Raw genomic sequence first — 16,827 nt, 5'->3', positions numbered from 1 at the left:
TAAATTAAGCATCCTCTAATAAAATTTTAATTAAAAATTGTATTGCTACTATGCAACTCCCAGAAACTGTAAGAATTTAAGTCAAGCACTTTCCCTCTAATTAAGCCCAAACAGAAGTGCCTGCTTACCAAGAAATGGAAAGCACCCTGGACTCAGTTCAGCCCCCTCTCCATCCCTCTTGCTCCTCACCCAGCACTGTTCTCAGAGCCCTGAGGAGGAGGCCCTGAGCTCTCAACTAGGAAGGGGGTGCTGTAGGAGGTGTCTACTCACTGCTTGCCATTCCCCTCCTGAGACTGGAGGATTTCACCTTGTATCTACCCACGCTGTCAGAAGGAGGTGCCAGCTCACTCTCAAAGAACAATGCATTCACTCAGAAATGACTAGGTTAGAAGGTGCTTCCAAGTCACCTACTCATGGAAATAAAGTGCATATGCTTTCTCCGTTGTTAAGTAAGGTAATGACATTTAAATTAGGTTGAAAATAGGGGAGGGTATAGCTCAGTGGTAAAGCATGTGCTTAACATTCACAAAGTTTTGGGTTCCAGCCCCTGTACCTCCATTAAAATAAGTAAATAAACCTAATTACCTTACTCATGAAAAAAAATTTTTTGTCATACTTTAGAAAAATAAAAAAATAAATTAAGTTGAAATGACTTTCCTCTCTATATTTCAAGCTTATAAACATATTCTTTCACATACTAAGTAGTCACAGTAAGTCAGTTTAGAGGCCCAGTCCCAGAAGTCCTCTCTGAATGGATGGTCAAAGGGTTCCTCAGCCTCAGAAGACTCAACCCTGAGCTCACTGTCTCTCATTAAAACTTGCTCCCTTTCTTCTGGTTGGCACCCCAAGTTTATCAGTCACCTAGAGCTCAAAACCTCTGAATCATCCTTGAATACTTTCTCCTTCTCTTTAACCTGGTACATGTATCAATAAATGACTGGGGTCCTGACAGTTCCACTGCCTCTATCTCTTGGCACCACCCAAGTTCACTGCCCTCATTATCATTTTGATTATTTATATTCATGTCTTATCTCAACTGTAAGTCATGCTCTATGCGGACAGAACTGGTTTCTTAATAATGTCTAGTTCTCTGACAAGATCTAATTCAGTGATAAAAGCAGCTAACCATTTTCTCATCCAAAACAGAGGAAGAACAGCCAAATTTTCTAAAACTTGGTAAGATTCTACTGCCTGTGATTGTTTTCTCTGAAGAAACCAGTATAAGTGAAATGACTAATACAAAAATAGATTTGGAGTAAATATTAATGAAAATAGAAATATTCAGTTCAGTAAGACCATTAGAAAGATGTCCCAAATAATAATTATAGGAGAACTGATCCAATGACTTCATGAGCATGCCTTTCATTCTCATATAAATCCATTCTACTTTCTTTGTAAGTCAAAGTTGGGGAAAAGCATTTCCATTCTTAGTGTATCCTAACCTTAATTTTACCAAATTATCAAGCAATTTTACTGCCTGGGAAATTAAATGGATGCAACTAGTACACAGCAGGTATTTAAAAAAAATTTTTTAAACAGATAAAAGACGTTTTCATCCACATTCAAAGTTCTAACTAAATAAAACTACAAATCTCTTAGCTAATCCAGGGAGGGGGGGAGGGGGGAAAAGGGAGGAGGAGGTGGCGGTGGGGGAGGAAAAGGCAGATTTTTTACCCCTTACCTATGCCCAGAACAGAGATCTGCTTCCACAGGCCTTGACTAGAGGTTTATTGGTGGGAGGACATGGTGCCTACCCACAGCTGGTTTTTAAATTAAAATATCCTTAACTGTGGCATTTCTGAACAGTAGGCTTATAAAGAATGTTTATTTTCCTCTTTGTGCTCTTTTGAATTGTCCCTAAGTTCTACAATACACATAAAAACATTTTTCCTTCTTTGATCAAAACATATACACACAAACACCTCTTTAAAAGGAAGACTGCCTAGATACAACACCTCCTCAACATTCACAGATTTGGCAACTGCTATTTTCACCATCTGAAAAGTCTGAATGGTCCTGAAATGCATTACTTCAATATTTTGCAGCATCATGAATATGAATCTCACCTCAGAGCTCATATGCAGAAGTGAGTCCTGTGGCCAGGGGACAGTCTCCTAGGCACCCAGCACCCACATCTCAGCCCAGCTTTGTTCTCTATATACCTTCACATCTCTCATGAAAGATGTGAGGAAACTGCTTAACTTTTTCATTTGTACTTTATTGTATTTCATGAGGGAATAAGATATATATACATGTGCCATGGTTTCTGAAACACCTAACATTGTTGAAGGTTTCAGGACATATATTTTACAAGTGTCAGTCTCCCACAGTATATAAACTGTTAAACAGCATCCCTGTGGAGGTCAGGGAGTAACACTGGTTTGTTGAAGCTGCTAGATGAGTTTCTGCACTACATAAATTTAACAAAGCAGTAAGTGAAAAGTATTCATACACAATCCACATCTTGTTTCACTCCCCCAAAACAAATATATAAAGGTGATAAAATAGGTCAAAAAAAAAAAAAAAAAAACCTCGAACAATATGAAAGAGATGAAAAAAATAGTCCCAGTTCCATTGCTCTCCTACTCCCCACTGAGATCAGTGTATGCTGCTCAAGAATTTTAGTGCATTTTTTTTACCCTTATACAAATGGTAGAATTCATGGAGTAATTCTATTCCTACTCCCATGGATAGTGTTTTTTACTCTACAGTATTTTATACCTACTTTTCTGTGGCCTAGCTGTTGATCAGTTTTATCTTTCTTAAATTCCACAAGATATTAGACCAGTGCCCTACTGGTGGACACTGTTTCCATGAATATCTTTTAAATACATTACTGTCCACATTCACAAGGGAAACAACTATGTCTAAAAAAATGCCTGTTAAAAATTGTGATCACCACTCTCTGAAAACAACTGTGCCAACTCATACTCCTTCCATCAGTATGAGCACGCCCACTTCCCAAAACTGTCACTAACAATGGATTCATCTATATCATTTTGACCAATTTTGCTTCACTTATACTTTCTTGAATAAGTGAGACTTAGTAGTCTTCTTCAGATGTAAATTGACCACGTGCATTTCTCCTTATTCATGTATTTGCTCAAGTACTTTTTTTATATACATTACAAATATTTGTTTCAAGTTTATCATCTTTTTCTACTTTTGTTTATGGCATCATTTACCATTATACAGTTAAATCTATGAATTTCTGGCCTTGGTGATATACTTAGAAGGATCTCTCCCTGACAACAATATCAAAAAGATGTTTTCCTATAACATCCCTGTGGTTTTATTTTTCACACTAAATCCTGAAATCTCTCATTACTTTGGGAAGATATGAGGTAGGAATGAAATTAATGTTTCCCACATAATTTTTCACTTACAGTAATACCATTTATTGACTAATTTCTTCTTTTCTCCACTGATTTGAAATTTTTCCCTTGCCATATAATACATTCTCTCCTACACATTTCTGCCCAGCACCTGCTACATTAGTACTTCTAGGATATTACTTGCTTCATCTCTGCCCTTCTCCATTATTTTTGTTTTAAAACTTTTTTAGTCTCTGTTAAGAATATCTGCTTATGGAAGAAATGCTTAAGTAATTAGAATACATTTAGGGAGTAATTTTGGGGAAAACTGACATCTCCATCATGTTGGGTCTTCTCATCCAAGAACATGACATGGCTCTGTCTGTCCTTCTATAATGCTTTATAATTTGTTCATCGAATCTTGCATATTTCTCATTAACTTTATTTTTAAGTACTCTGAGCTTTTACTACAACTGTGAATAGGATCCTTTGCTATATACAGGAAAGCAATTTTTTTGCCTATTTATTTTGTTTGGTCATCTGACTAAACTTTTTACCATGTTAATTTATTCATCAAATTAATATCTGCATTTAATTTTTAATTGAAGGCTAGAAAAGTAGACCTCCTGATCATTCCTGCTCTCCAGAGACAGCTACTGTTACACATTCTTCCCCCACTTCCAACTGATTCTCTTGAAACTTTCTAGGTATGTCAATACCTTGGGTCTTTTCTCTTCCTTATTCTTGTTTCTCTTCCTCATCTATTGCCTCGTCCCTCACTCAGATTCCTGACTGTAATGGAAAGTCACTAGTGCTCCACTAGTAATTATGATAATCACTGATAGCTTTTGATGGATAATCCTCAACAAGTAAAGAACATGCCTATTCCTATAATAACAGTGCTTTTTTTCTTTTTGTAATATTAGAAAGTATGATTTTTTAGGAGAAAAAAATTAAAATGCCCAAATAGATTTTGATTAAATTCCAAATCCATTACTGATTAAATCAGTCTTGCATTATTGGGATAAATCCTACGTGGTCTCCATTGTTTTAGTACAGCACTAAATTCTATTTGCTAGCATTTTATCTAGGATTCTTTGATTTATATAGTATTAGTAAGAGTAAGTTACATTTTCTTTCCTTTTTGATGGTATCATTGTTAGGTTTCAGACCCAGGGTTATTTTAAACTGTCTTACTATGCATCCTCTCAATTACATAATTTCAAATGCCAGTGGTCTTTCTCACCATCACCTTTCCTTTTTAAATGAAAGGTAACTTTAACAATTACAGATCCAAAAAGCACACAAGAAATTCTTGCCAAGCAGACTTATAAGCATGTAAAAGCAAAAGACTTATCAGGTAATCACACATCTCCACCCCCATTTAGTAAAGAAATGGTTATCAGTCAACTAAAATTCATCACACTCTGCATTGCCCAAGAAAAAAAAAGTGCTCTTAATTGAGATTAGTGGTAAATAAAAAGAGAATGCAGCACTACCAGACCCTATCATACACTTTTTAAAGCAGACAGTAGGCTCTTTAACAAAATAAAAATTAAGTCTGACAGTCCAAAGGAAAGCCAGCTGAGAATACGGGAGACATGTTTCCAGCCAAACCCTTAATGCCTCAGGATGGTCTGGGTCCCCTGACACTAATACCAATCACATCAAATGCCAAGAAAAATACTGCTTGGGATGTGAGGTGAATGCCATTTGCCACTTTCCTGTTGTAGCACCAGTCAACCACCTCGGGAAGCTGTCAAGACACTCTCCTGGGTGGCCTCAAGAAAGGAAAGCCTCTCATGAGAGCATTCAGGGATAAGCATAAGTGAAATGCTATGGAAGGCAATAATAACCATGTACAGGACCAACCTGGGATAGGGGTGGGGAACTCAGCACAGAAGGAAGGAAGGAAATAATCCTGAACAAATGAGTGTCTCTGGGTCTTCCAATCAAAATCCATCTATATTTATACTAACTGGATTTTGTTAAGCATGAGGAAATAGTTTTCAAATACATGCACATATATATATATATAAAGGGACTTTTTTTGTAGTAACATCAATATTACTGTTCTTACTGAAATTATAAGATGAAGTCATAATTTAATTTAGATTATATAGTGGGATGCCAATTTCTGAAAATATTTACTTTTCACTGATTTCCCCTCTCAATGATCAAATAATGTTTGTTTTATGATTTAGTTAGCCTATATTCATGTGCCATAAATATAAAGGGAAAGTGGTGACATATGCCATCAAGTACATTGTGATATTTTCTTAATCTCAAATAGGCCAAAAAAGAGTTTTGGAGAAACATACTGTAGCCACATATTTTAGGGGGAAGTGGAGTGGATGGGGCCTTCCTTAAATTTCTTCTGTACTTCTGTTCAAAAGAGACGATCAACATAGGTCGGAAACACACTAAAAGCATCTACAAAGTGTATGCAGGTACATTTTGCAGGGTAACTTGATTCCAGAGCAGCGCTGTCCAATAGTACTTTGTGTAGCAATGGAAACATTCTGTGTCTGTGCTGATCGGTACACTAGCCACTAGCCACTAGCCACATGTGGTTACCGAGCACTGTAAATATGGCTAGTGTAACTGAGCAACCCAATTTTAAATTTTAATAGGCACATGTGACTCACAGTTGCTATATTGGACAGTGCAGTTTTAGATCAATAGAATCTTCTATTTTCTAAGAAAATATATTATATGTTTATTAATCATTATGACAATACTTCCTAAAACAGTTGAAGAGGAAAAGAAAATTACTTTTAGTGGACATGCAATTCAAGGTAGGAATTCTGTTATCTGCCTTCAGTGCAGAGGTGCTTAATGAGAGAACGCACACTAGATCATCTTTCTTTTTTCTATCCTAGTTTCTTTTTATAAATAAAGAGAAAATATAGTCATTTTAGTGGTTGGTCAAGGGCAGGTCTTTTGCCTTGACTAAGCAGTTAACACTCATCAAGGGAAAACATTTCTTCAAAACTCTCTCAAAGTAAATGTGAATTTTAATAATCTCACAACTAAAATCAAGGCCTCAGGCTTAACCAACAGTTGTATCATCACTAGAGTTCTCACATTTTTAGTCATACAACATATTAAATGACACCATAATTTAGCAAAGCTTTGTAAGTGTTATTTCTCTGTGTTCTAGTGGAATATCCAGAGAATAAACTGTATTTCATTAGATCAGAAAAAGTTTCATTGCAGAGTTTCAAGTTTAAAACTAATATTTAAAAAGAGGAGAAAGGTGAGAAATATTTAGTTTGACCTAAAATCTCTGGCAGGCATTCTTGCTAAACCGAAATTTTTTAGCTTGAAAGCGACACTCAGGTTTCACTTTTGTTAAGTGATAACACAAATTCATCAGAACAGTTAACAACACAGCACGTATAGCACATATAGATGGAGCTTAGAAATCTGTCCAGTTACTTCACAGGGGAAAAAGAATTCTAGACCGTTAAAGTATCTTTACCTCATAATGAACAAAATGGTCCATTTTCTTGATTCTTAGAGTGCTTACTTCTGAGCTAACTTGGAATATCTAAGAAAGGTCTTAAAAATAAATAGGAAAACAGGACTGTTAAAAGCATATAACTACACTCAAAATACATCAGTTTTTGAAATTACTTTTTAATATTTATCTCTTTACTGTCTTCACTTTCAAAGGAAACATTAGTTATTATTTTAACACACTATCAAACTTCCAGATGCAAAATACTCCTTACCTAGGAATGGATCAAACTTTCTAGATTCTGTCCCACATAGGAGGCAGTTAACTTCATTTTGGAGGATGCCTCCAAATACAGCCGTGACGACTGTAGATGCTCCATTTCTAAAGAAAATCACCACACAGGGAACAATTCAGTAAAAAAGTAAATGTGTCTAAGAGCTCCTAAAGATGACTCTTTTTGGGGGGACATATACATCATATATATTCATTTAAATTTTAAGAATACAAAAACTTCAAAGCTCTAATAGATGTATATGAAATAAAAGGTTTACGCCACTGACTGGCCTCCCCCCAGCCCTCTTTCAGTCTCACCACTTTCTCCACAAGCAACACTGAATGCTTACCATTACTAACAAGCTGATCACATACATGCCTGTTCTCAGGAGAGGAGGACCCCTTTCTTCCCAAGTGTACCCCTCAGAAGAGAGGGAATTGTACATTGGAGCCTTTGCAAAGCCTCATATTACTCAGGGAGCTCTCTCACTTTACTTTGAAAAACTTCTATCAAAGATAGTTTCAGATTTTTGAGATGGTCATATTTGGAGGAAAAAAGGTGAACAAATTTAATACATATTTAGTAATTATTGATGGAGGTGTCACTTCACAATCGGAGTGCTGGGTGTTATTGTCAACAAGCCTTTTAAAAAGCTCATTTAAAACACTATTATAATTCCACCATTATCCCCATTTCTCAGATCAGGAAGCTGAGGTTCAAAGGTCAAGTAACTTGGTCCAAGTTCACACAGCTGGTCTGACATGAGCACCTGCTCTTAACACTATGCTCCCCCCTTCTCTGAACTGAGCCAATATTAATGGATATTGAGGATGCTTCATTTGCGTGCCATCATTAACAGGACTGCAGCAGACACATGGCCCTCACCTAGTGCGCTAACACACATGACGGCACTTCTGCAGTTACTTAGGCCTGTAAATTGCTCTTTTTCCTTAACAGCAATTTGAGGTGGTTTCTGTCACTTGCAATCAGTAACACTTCCAGTACACTGAACTGTACTGTGAGTTGCTCCAAGCTAAACCTACTGCAGAGACAGACAAAACCTACCCAAGCAATTCTCTTACTTTTAAAGTTTGCTTCCTTTTCTAAGAAAGGGCTTCCTTCCTTACTGGCAGAAGAAATATCTTGTAGCTTTTTTCTTAAAAGTTGTCCATAAGAATCAAAATATATATATATATATATGTATATACACATACATACATATATATAAATTTGTTTATAAGATATATGTCTTTAGTCAGTTAAAAAGGGAAGATACTTTAGGAGTTACAGGATATAGTGGCTATTTCAGGTTTTAGATTTAATGGCTGTCATAAAGGACACATTTTTTAAAAATCTACTGAAAATAAAAGGCCTGATCTGTTCATACTGATGTTCACATACACTGCTGCCTTTAATTAAAATGGAAACTGCCTTATTACAAACAGTATGTTTCAACTCAAAGTACTTCTTCCTTTAGAATTTCTTCCTATAAAAAAAGAAATTAATCAAGTCTTGGCTATCTGATATGTATGACATTAAGTTTAGGTATACAATGACTTAAAACAACATTTGCAATTAATTTCAAAATTGCTGTTCCATTTGTTACACTGCACACCAAGAGTGTTTACATACTGGCTACTTGGACAGGCTGTTGTGCTGCGAAGGTCCTTTATATTGGCACTAATGATTTTCTACATATTAATAAAACCCATCTGCCATATATGTCTCCCACCCCCAACTTCAGTAGGGTTGGATGTGTTTATACAAATAAATAAATTTTGTAGTTTTAGTCAGTACAATCCTGATCCTGAAATGTATCCATTGAATTTAAGAAAATATAAGAAACCTGAATTTTGAATATCTGACATTAATTTTTTGTTCCTCACTAAAGGAATGTACAATTACTATTCTTGAAAATATTATGAAAAAGTTAATACTGAAAACTCATTAGTTACTAAAAGAATACCTTGTGAGTATCACACACTCACTCCATAAGGGCACCCTGTGTATCAAATAATAAAGACCCCCCCAACTTGCACAGACTGTCCGTTAAGGAACCCAGTTTCATCTCCTCTGTGTATGAACACACCAGCATCAGATACAAAGCAGAAGGTTTCATCTACTGCTGTGTGCAATTCGGTGCTGGCAGTAAGGACAGTGCCCCCAGGTCACAGATCCTTTCCCTTCTGTACTGGAGTCTATGGTGAATCTCAGTCACAGGACCTGGAGGGCCAAGCATGTGAAGAAGCAGGCAGTTCTTAGTGCCCGCTGACAAGGCCAGGGCCACTGTGAGACTGCTCTGTGATGTAAAAGCCCCATCTCACATGAAATCCGATTTGCAGATGACCAGGCAGTAATACTGCAGCCACCCCTGTATATTACTTACTCTTTTCACTCTTTCTTTGGGGAGTCTGCCTTATACATTCCTTTCCTGCACAGGTCAATATAAAACTTTTCTTAAAAATCTGAACAATAGGAGACTACAATTAACCAAAATCCAAGCTGAAATACAAGTCAACTATCTCTTCCTCAAGCAAAACAAACATTCTGATCTCCGTGTACATTTAGGGGTCTTAGTACCTGGGAAAGTGAACTAAATGTTCTGTTTTGTTCATATTGAGAGGCAAGAAAGAATTCTGAAAACTTACAAATGCCTCAAGTTGATTAAAAAACAGACATATTCTAGGAAAATTTAAGTCCAAAATGAGGCTTTAGGAAAATTCACATTGAAAATATTGTAAGCCTTTATTATTAGTGAACAAATTATTTCAGTATATGAAAATTAAGTCACCTATCCATTATTCAGTACATTTGGAAGAAAAATTTTAAGTGCATAAATTGTAAATAAGTTAAAATAACTGATAGTAAATAACAATCCTAGCTACACCAAGATGCAAATAATTACAAGATGCCTCTGGTCTAGAAGAAGGAGGTATGTGCTAGTCCACTCAGTCACAAAGTTCAAGTGTGTAAAAGTTTTAGCAGAGGTCCAGGAACACTCTCCACTGTCCATTATAAATGTAATAAACAATAACAGCAATAGAAATGTCTGAAGTCTTCCTAGAAAGCAAATGGAAGCCAAATCTTACATGCAACATTTGTTACTTGCAGACAGAGCAGAATTCTCCTGCAGAATTGCTGAGCAGGAAATCCCACTGAAACTGCCCTGGAGTTCCAAGTGCAGGTGGTCGAGCAGGTAGCACATGAACTTGTGGGCATCCTGCTGCTGATGGCCCCTTGGAGCAAACAGATACCATCAGTCCCTGTGTGGCCCCATGTGGCCCCGTGGGCCCCGCCAGAGTGGGAGGGCAGCAGGCCCAGAAGGGCTGCTGCTCAGAGTTCAGGGAGGCTCCCTGCTCCTTCCTCCTCACTTTCTCCATGTTTGACACATTAAATTCTCTTCAAGAAAGAGTTCTACAACTTAAAAACATGCCTGAAAATATGGACTACAACCAGAATTTCCCTCAATGCATATTTTCCCCCTTTTCCTTAAGTTTCTTCTGGGAATTTAAATTATGGAAATGATCTGCCTAATCAATGAAAGCTAAATCAGAAGTCAATTTAGCATTTAGTATTTCATAAAAGTTTCTAAACTATTTAGCAATTAAATATCAACACATGTTCAAGTACTTCTTATAAGATTATTATGAACAAAATGTCAAAATTCAGTCAAAAGTATTCAAAGTTAGTTCCTTTCGATATCCAAGGAGGTGCTTTAAACTTTTTCAACACAACTTTTTTTTTTTTTATGATTCAATAGTAAGGTTAGTATTTCCAGTCACATTTCAAATTCTATCACATATAAAAATGTTTTTTTTTCTCTTACCAAAATAACCTAATGTCTAAGCACTTTCTAAAATGGATCATGAAAACTAGGACCTTGTAGTTACATCAATTTGCATTTTCATCAAACACATATCCATCCCTTTTTAAAACAATCTGCCACTGTGCATTAACAAGTACATGGACATGTACTTGCATAAATAATATACATTATACAAGTATATGGACTTGTACAAATAATGTACATTCTACATTAGCAAGTATATCCAACCACACCATGATTCTCTTGATTCTCTTGTACCAAAATACATTATTTTCTACTGTTTCCTTTACCATTAGAAACACATTTTTTTGACCTACAGGAGATCATGCAACGCTCAGCTGTTTTATAAAGCTAAGTTATAGGCATCTGTTTCAATTTGTGACCTTCACCAGACAACAAAAATTCTCTATTTCTAAGACTAGGAAATGTTTTGATTCTGACTAAATGGAAGCTGTTTTTATATAATAATAAAACAGAAATATTAAAACTCTATCAACAGTCTGAGTAGGTGATTGTTAGAAATTTTCTAATAAATCCAAGCCTGATTAATGGTAACTTAACAGTCATTTCTACCTTTCCTATTTAGAGTCAAGAAATTCTAAAATTGTTACAAAATTCATCTTGCCTGAGAGGGGACTTAAACGACATCAAACATAAAAGAAGTTTCCTTCACAACAAAGACAAGGGTAATGCAAGTCAATTACATCTGATCCTCAAGGCTAGGTTCTTCACTAAGGCAACAAATTATAGCCTTTTGAAGTTGTTACCCTTTAAACATTTCTCCAAACTATCAATATATCTAAACCACTGTTAGGCAATAGAGCCAGATATCTTGCTGTTTCACTACAGCATGCTGTTTCAAAGGAGAGAGATGGAATTAGGTGCACAAACCATGACTAGGAAGAACCATGACTTGCTTCAGAAGGATAAAATCAGCAGAAGGTGGCAAAGGCTGCTGTCAAACACCAGCAGGGCCTCAAATCTGCTGACACCTGATTCCTCACAGAGATGAACAGCCTAGGGCAAGAGGGCACATCCTCTGACAGCAGGGCTGGCTGCCCACTCACATGACACTAGACAGAGAATGTGGAAAACTTAGTGACCTTACAGCCACATCAGAAGGTGACCCTAGTAATCATGTTACCTCCTGGAAACTGAATCTCAGTGGAATTCACTTGTGTTCTAAGGTCTTCAGAATCCAGAACAGTGAATACAATACCATAGTTTCCTATTGACTACATTTGGGATATTTTTTAAGTTCAAATAACAATACAGTGTATGATGATAATTATTGCTTACAAGATTTTGAAAGAATCAAGGAAAATGTGTCCAGTTTGTTTTCCAAAGGCACATAAATTATTTAGAAGGGCTTTGTTTTTATACAGCAAAATGCCCTACCCTCCTGTTAAAGACATTTCAAAGGTCTATCTATTATTTATACAAACACATTTATCTAGTTGAATATATCGAACATCTGCTCTTCTCCTTTTAAAAAGCCAACAAACACTAGCCTTTATTATTTAGAATGCCACCACTTTGTTGGAAATTAGTCTCAGGAACAGTGTAAGGAATAATATTAATATTTCAAATAGCCTTCATTAAATAATACTTACCTCAAATTTGGCAGAATCTTCCAAACAACATAAAAAAAGGACTCTGGGCCAAATGCAGTCTGGCTACCTTGCCATAAAGCACACAGTGTCTTTCTAAACTCTTCCACCAAAGACCTGGAAAAGAGGAAGGGATGATGGGATCCTCAGCATTTCATGAGAGGCTACTATTTCAATACACTATGTTCAGTTGTCTAAAATTCATAATAAAAAATGAAGACATAAAAAGGGTGTGGTCTCTTCCAAACTAAGTCTGAGAGTTAAATAACAGCATCTCAAAAACCCACATAAAACAGCAGAAATTACTGACAAAACTAGTTTTTTAATGTATAGTGAACTCTGAGTGTGCCAAGTACTGTTATACTTGTAGAATAAAGCAATGGGTAAGTTACAAACCAATTAGTTAAGAATGTTCATTTTAAAAAACTTAAAATAAAGAATGCAATCTCTTCCTCTGTCTCCTGCATTTTTCCTTCTTAGCCCTCACTAGGAGCACTTCCCAGACCTTAGTGTGTGACCATCTGCTCATCTCTGCCTCAGAGAGTTCATCTGGACTCAAAGATCAACACTCAACTCTATACCAATGACTCTCAAAGCCAAATCTGAAAGCCAGATTTTTCCCATGACCGCTTTGATTCAGGAGTCTCCTAGCTCCAACAGGAATTCTCCAATATATGTCCTCATTTCTTGAAATGCAATGTGCCCTCTGCACCCTTCCTACTGTCCCTCTATATCCAATAGCCTCTTCTCTCACAGGAATACAACTTCCATTTTCTCCTTGGCACATGAGCTCCTTTGAGGGTGTCCAACTTATGAGAAATTTCCTTAAAGAGAAAGAGTAGTCCTTCTTGTTAAGCACTTCCTTCTTCTTCCAGCTAGAATGAGGACGAAATGCTGGTGCTCCAGCATCACCCTGGGCTCTGTGGATGAGAGCCTTACTGCAGGGAGGGTGCAGCAGAAAGCCAGGAGCCTGATGGTCATGTGACATAAGCCTCCAACTTGACATACGATAAACCACGCATGTTTAAGTCACTGTCAGTCTTGGTTTTCTGTGCACGTAGGTAAACTGATAAATGTCCTCAACTTCAGTCTGTGTCTGTCACTACAGCTGCCATACTCACAGACGACTGGCTGATGCCTCAGAGGATCTCAGTATCTTCTTTCTCAACCCCTGTCATCCAATAGGTTTAGATTTCTTACTTCCTAGTCCCTGAACCCTCTTTCTGTGTTTGAGGAGCCCCACCTGAAGAGTCTTGTGAGAGTCCAAGCCTGCCTCCCACCATAGAAGCTGAAAAGGCCAATACTTGCTTTCTCAGCACCCCGGTAGCCAGGACTTGGGCATGTGGCCTGGGTTCTGCCTGAGTGAAGCAGGAGTTAGTGATTCAAAGAAGCTGAGACAGTGCCAAACCCTTCCTGGTGGCCAAGAGCACCATCGGGAGGGCAGGGACAGCAGTGACAGCAGCATCCATCCGGCACCCAACTCCAGCCATGTGGGCAGTGGGAACTCTGCTGCGGCCCTGGGCAGGGGTCCTGATGAGATATCCTTATGCAGGCCTGCACACCAGATCCAATTTTCTACCCATCCAGTAATGGTGAGCTCACTAACAATTTCAGGACATTCCTTTTCTGCCGAAGATGGCCAGAGGCAAGTTCTGCAATGTGTAACTACACCTTAAATGACGCTAATGCTCGAGTACTATTAATTCTTCCCGAACTTTTGTGCATTTCACCATTTCCTCTAACCAATTACTCTAAAGTGTGAAGCCTCCTTGAACACAGGCACATTCCAGCTCATCCACACGCTGCTACCAAAGTAATCTGACACAGCGCTTCCAGTGAGATCACGCCCTCCCTGCTCCCATGTCTGGTGTAGAGGTTCCCGCCCACCCTGGCCTGCTGCACGCTCCGTGCTGCACACTGTTCTAACTCAGTCTCCTATTCTCTCTCAGTCATCTAGGCTCTTAAAATGTGGGTGACAGGGTATGTGGGAGCAGGGATGTGGAGGCAGGGAAATATTACATTAAAATGTATACAGATGTTAAATCATAGCCCTATTTCCTAATGTTAAGTTACCCTTTACAATCATAATATGGTACATCTTTGAACCCAAACGAGAACATGGCTGCATTGAACTTGAATACATATTGGTTGTCAATAATCACTGGTCAATTTTTTTCCCTTCCACTTCAACTGAAAATTTACTGTACTGCCCCCATAAGTAATTTAATAAGTACAAATTAATTTAATTGTCCAAGACCAGTTTACCTAACCCTATCAGACAAATCAGTTCACAAAGCCTAACAATATTTATGCTGGTCTATACCCAGAACTGTATTTCATACACATGTCACTTTTAGAATGTCCAGCAGGTAGACAGAGTACTAAGTTTATCCTGCCTATTAGTAAATACACATAAAAGAATTCCAATAATTATTAAGGCTGCCAGCTAGATACTTAAATGCAATTTTTAGAAGAAGAGTTTTTTTAAATGCATGTGCCCATTAACTCACATAATGCAATGGAAATCACTAGTAAGTGTCATTTGCTTGGTAGCTCAAAGCCAGAAAGGACACATTCTTAGACTCACACATTGTTGTCCCCCTGGCTTCTGGTGTGGCACATCTGCCTGCCTGCTGTCTTCCCATTCCTTAACTCCACAGCAGGCAGTTCTTTGAAATAACAGCAAAACTGCTCAATGTTACTATTTTAAAAAGAAGGGAAGAAAATTATTTTTTTAAATGTACTAAGACTGTGAAGAAAGTACTCTGAGACCTACATACAGACTTTGAAAATGTCACCTTTCAATTTCTCATTAGAACTGTACATTGAGTTTTTCACTAAGTCTCCTCATTTACTCCAAGAAAACAATACAAGCAGATGACTTTGCAGAAATAAACAAAGACCTCAGAGCAAAACCTCTGTTCAAAAATCCTCAATCCCCTCTCCTCCCTGCCCCACCCCCCACACACAATCTATAGACTGTCACCATTTCTTTCTTCCCTGGGTGTTTGTTCCCAAGCATTCAATAATTTCCTCAAATAAAAACAAATCATGACACCAACCACACTGTTTAAGTACACTCTACAGAGTCACCAGGATAATTCAGTAGTGACTAGAAATACTTCTTTGAGCAAGACTAGACAAGCCGAGGTCAGTATATTTAAGGAGAGCTCGAACACAGCTTCTGCTCATCTTACATTTTCAAGGTCTTCTAAACCTCTAATCTTATGACCATACTTAAGAATCAATAATTGAACTAGGTTCTCTGAACAAGGAGTTGTGGTACCTGCCCCAAGTTCCTAGACTAGAGTTAGTGGCAGAGACAGGATTGGAACCCACAGCCTTTGCTCTCAACTGTTCCACTCAAAACTGACGTCAGGTACTCAGGCTCTGGCTGCAACATTATCTGAGGGACTGAAGGATGGCATTCATGAAACATGTGTTCCCAAAATTCCGAAGGCCTGTGGCACAGATGGTAGTGGTGCTTCCCTGTAAAATGGAAAGAGGCAGCCATCAGTAATACCAAGAGTAGGCCAACTGTTTCAAACATCAAAGCAGAGTGAAGGGCTGAACTTGAAACTCTAGCATCAAGCCAGCTTGGAACTGATTCTTTTCTGTCCAACGAATATTTCAAATTCCCTTTCTACTCTCTGTGTAAGTGTCTGGATATTTTTAGAAGGCCGTTTCTGATCCTAGAACTGTTATAAATGGGAATATCTTATGGAAGCTTATGAGGGAATTGGCATTACTAAGTACTGTGGAGTACACAATGCAGAAACCAGGCAAGTCCTTCAAAGAAATACGTTTAGGACTTTTTTTAATACTTGTCTAAGATTCTATTAAAGCTACTACAAATTGGAAAAAAATATAAATACATATATCCCAAGTATTTCTGTCCCCCAACTTTTAATTCTAAGCGATGGGAATGATTAATATATATTTTCTTAAAACACCACCTGGACTTCCCTTAAAGACTAAGGTTTAGTTTTCTGATTAGCTGTACAAATGCACCACGATATCTGAATACTACATGTGGAAAGTCAATCTACCAATCCAAGCCAAAGCGTCACGTCAGCTCTTTCTTCCACAAAATTGTAACACTTTAGTTAAAAGCGTGTCTAAACATAGCTAGCATGACAGCATGGGGGTAGATGCAAGTTGAAACTACTGTTGTATTTAGAAATATTTAGTGATCTTTACATTTTGTTACTCCATTCATGGCTCATACATCTGGTAACAGGTGGATACAAGAATGAGGAAGCATATTCTTTTATGGTGAAACTGTATTAATGCAGTCCTAAGAAAGAAAACTTACCCAAACTTCAGACCCCTGGAGTTTG

General features: G+C 37.6%; 2 protein-coding genes across 4 annotated transcripts in view; both read right to left on the bottom strand.

Annotated features, from left to right (window-relative positions):
- LOC106729231 (collagen alpha-1(XII) chain-like) overlaps positions 1–6,947 on the bottom strand; it is a 40,751-nt gene extending 33,804 nt beyond the window's left edge. For all 3 annotated transcript variants that reach the window (XR_004311992.1, XM_032458028.1, XM_032458029.1), the window contains exon 1: positions 6,799–6,947. Coding sequence is in view for 2 of the 3 variants with exons in the window: in XM_032458028.1 (XP_032313919.1) it covers positions 6,799–6,822 (24 nt within the window). In the remaining variant the exon portion in view is untranslated. The remainder of the gene's footprint in view (positions 1–6,798) is intronic.
- A 63-nt stretch (positions 6,948–7,010) lies between these two features.
- On the bottom strand, positions 7,011–15,890 carry LOC106731086 (ubiquitin carboxyl-terminal hydrolase 3-like). The gene is made up of 5 exons (XM_032459421.1): positions 15,862–15,890; positions 15,075–15,188; positions 12,491–12,604; positions 10,141–10,287; positions 7,011–7,158 (listed from the first exon to the last, which is right to left on the bottom strand). The coding sequence occupies exons 1-5, from the start codon at positions 15,888–15,890 to the stop codon at positions 7,011–7,013; spliced, it is 552 nt and encodes a 183-aa protein (XP_032315312.1).
- Between the last annotated feature and the right edge of the window lie 937 nt (positions 15,891–16,827).

Source organism: Camelus ferus, chromosome 17 (assembly GCF_009834535.1).
Source record: "Camelus ferus isolate YT-003-E chromosome 17, BCGSAC_Cfer_1.0, whole genome shotgun sequence".
Classification (NCBI taxonomy): Eukaryota; Metazoa; Chordata; class Mammalia; order Artiodactyla; family Camelidae; genus Camelus; species Camelus ferus.
The sequence above is the reverse complement of the archived record's forward strand: the minus strand, read 5'-3'. Positions and strand labels throughout refer to the sequence as shown.

What these genes read in the sequence shown, in the direction of transcription:
- LOC106731086 (XM_032459421.1), bottom strand. Translation starts at nt 15,890, where the DNA reads ATGTTGCAGCCAGAGCCTGAGTACCTGAC. An exon ending in CCAGAGCCTGAGTACCTGAC is followed by an intron (nt 15,189 to 15,861) that starts GTCAGTTTTGAG and finishes TTTTTAAAATAG; the next exon opens with TAACATTGAGCAGTTTTGCT. An exon ending in AGCCAGGGGGACAACAATGT is followed by an intron (nt 12,605 to 15,074) that starts GTGAGTCTAAGA and finishes CCTCTTTTCCAG; the next exon opens with GTCTTTGGTGGAAGAGTTTA.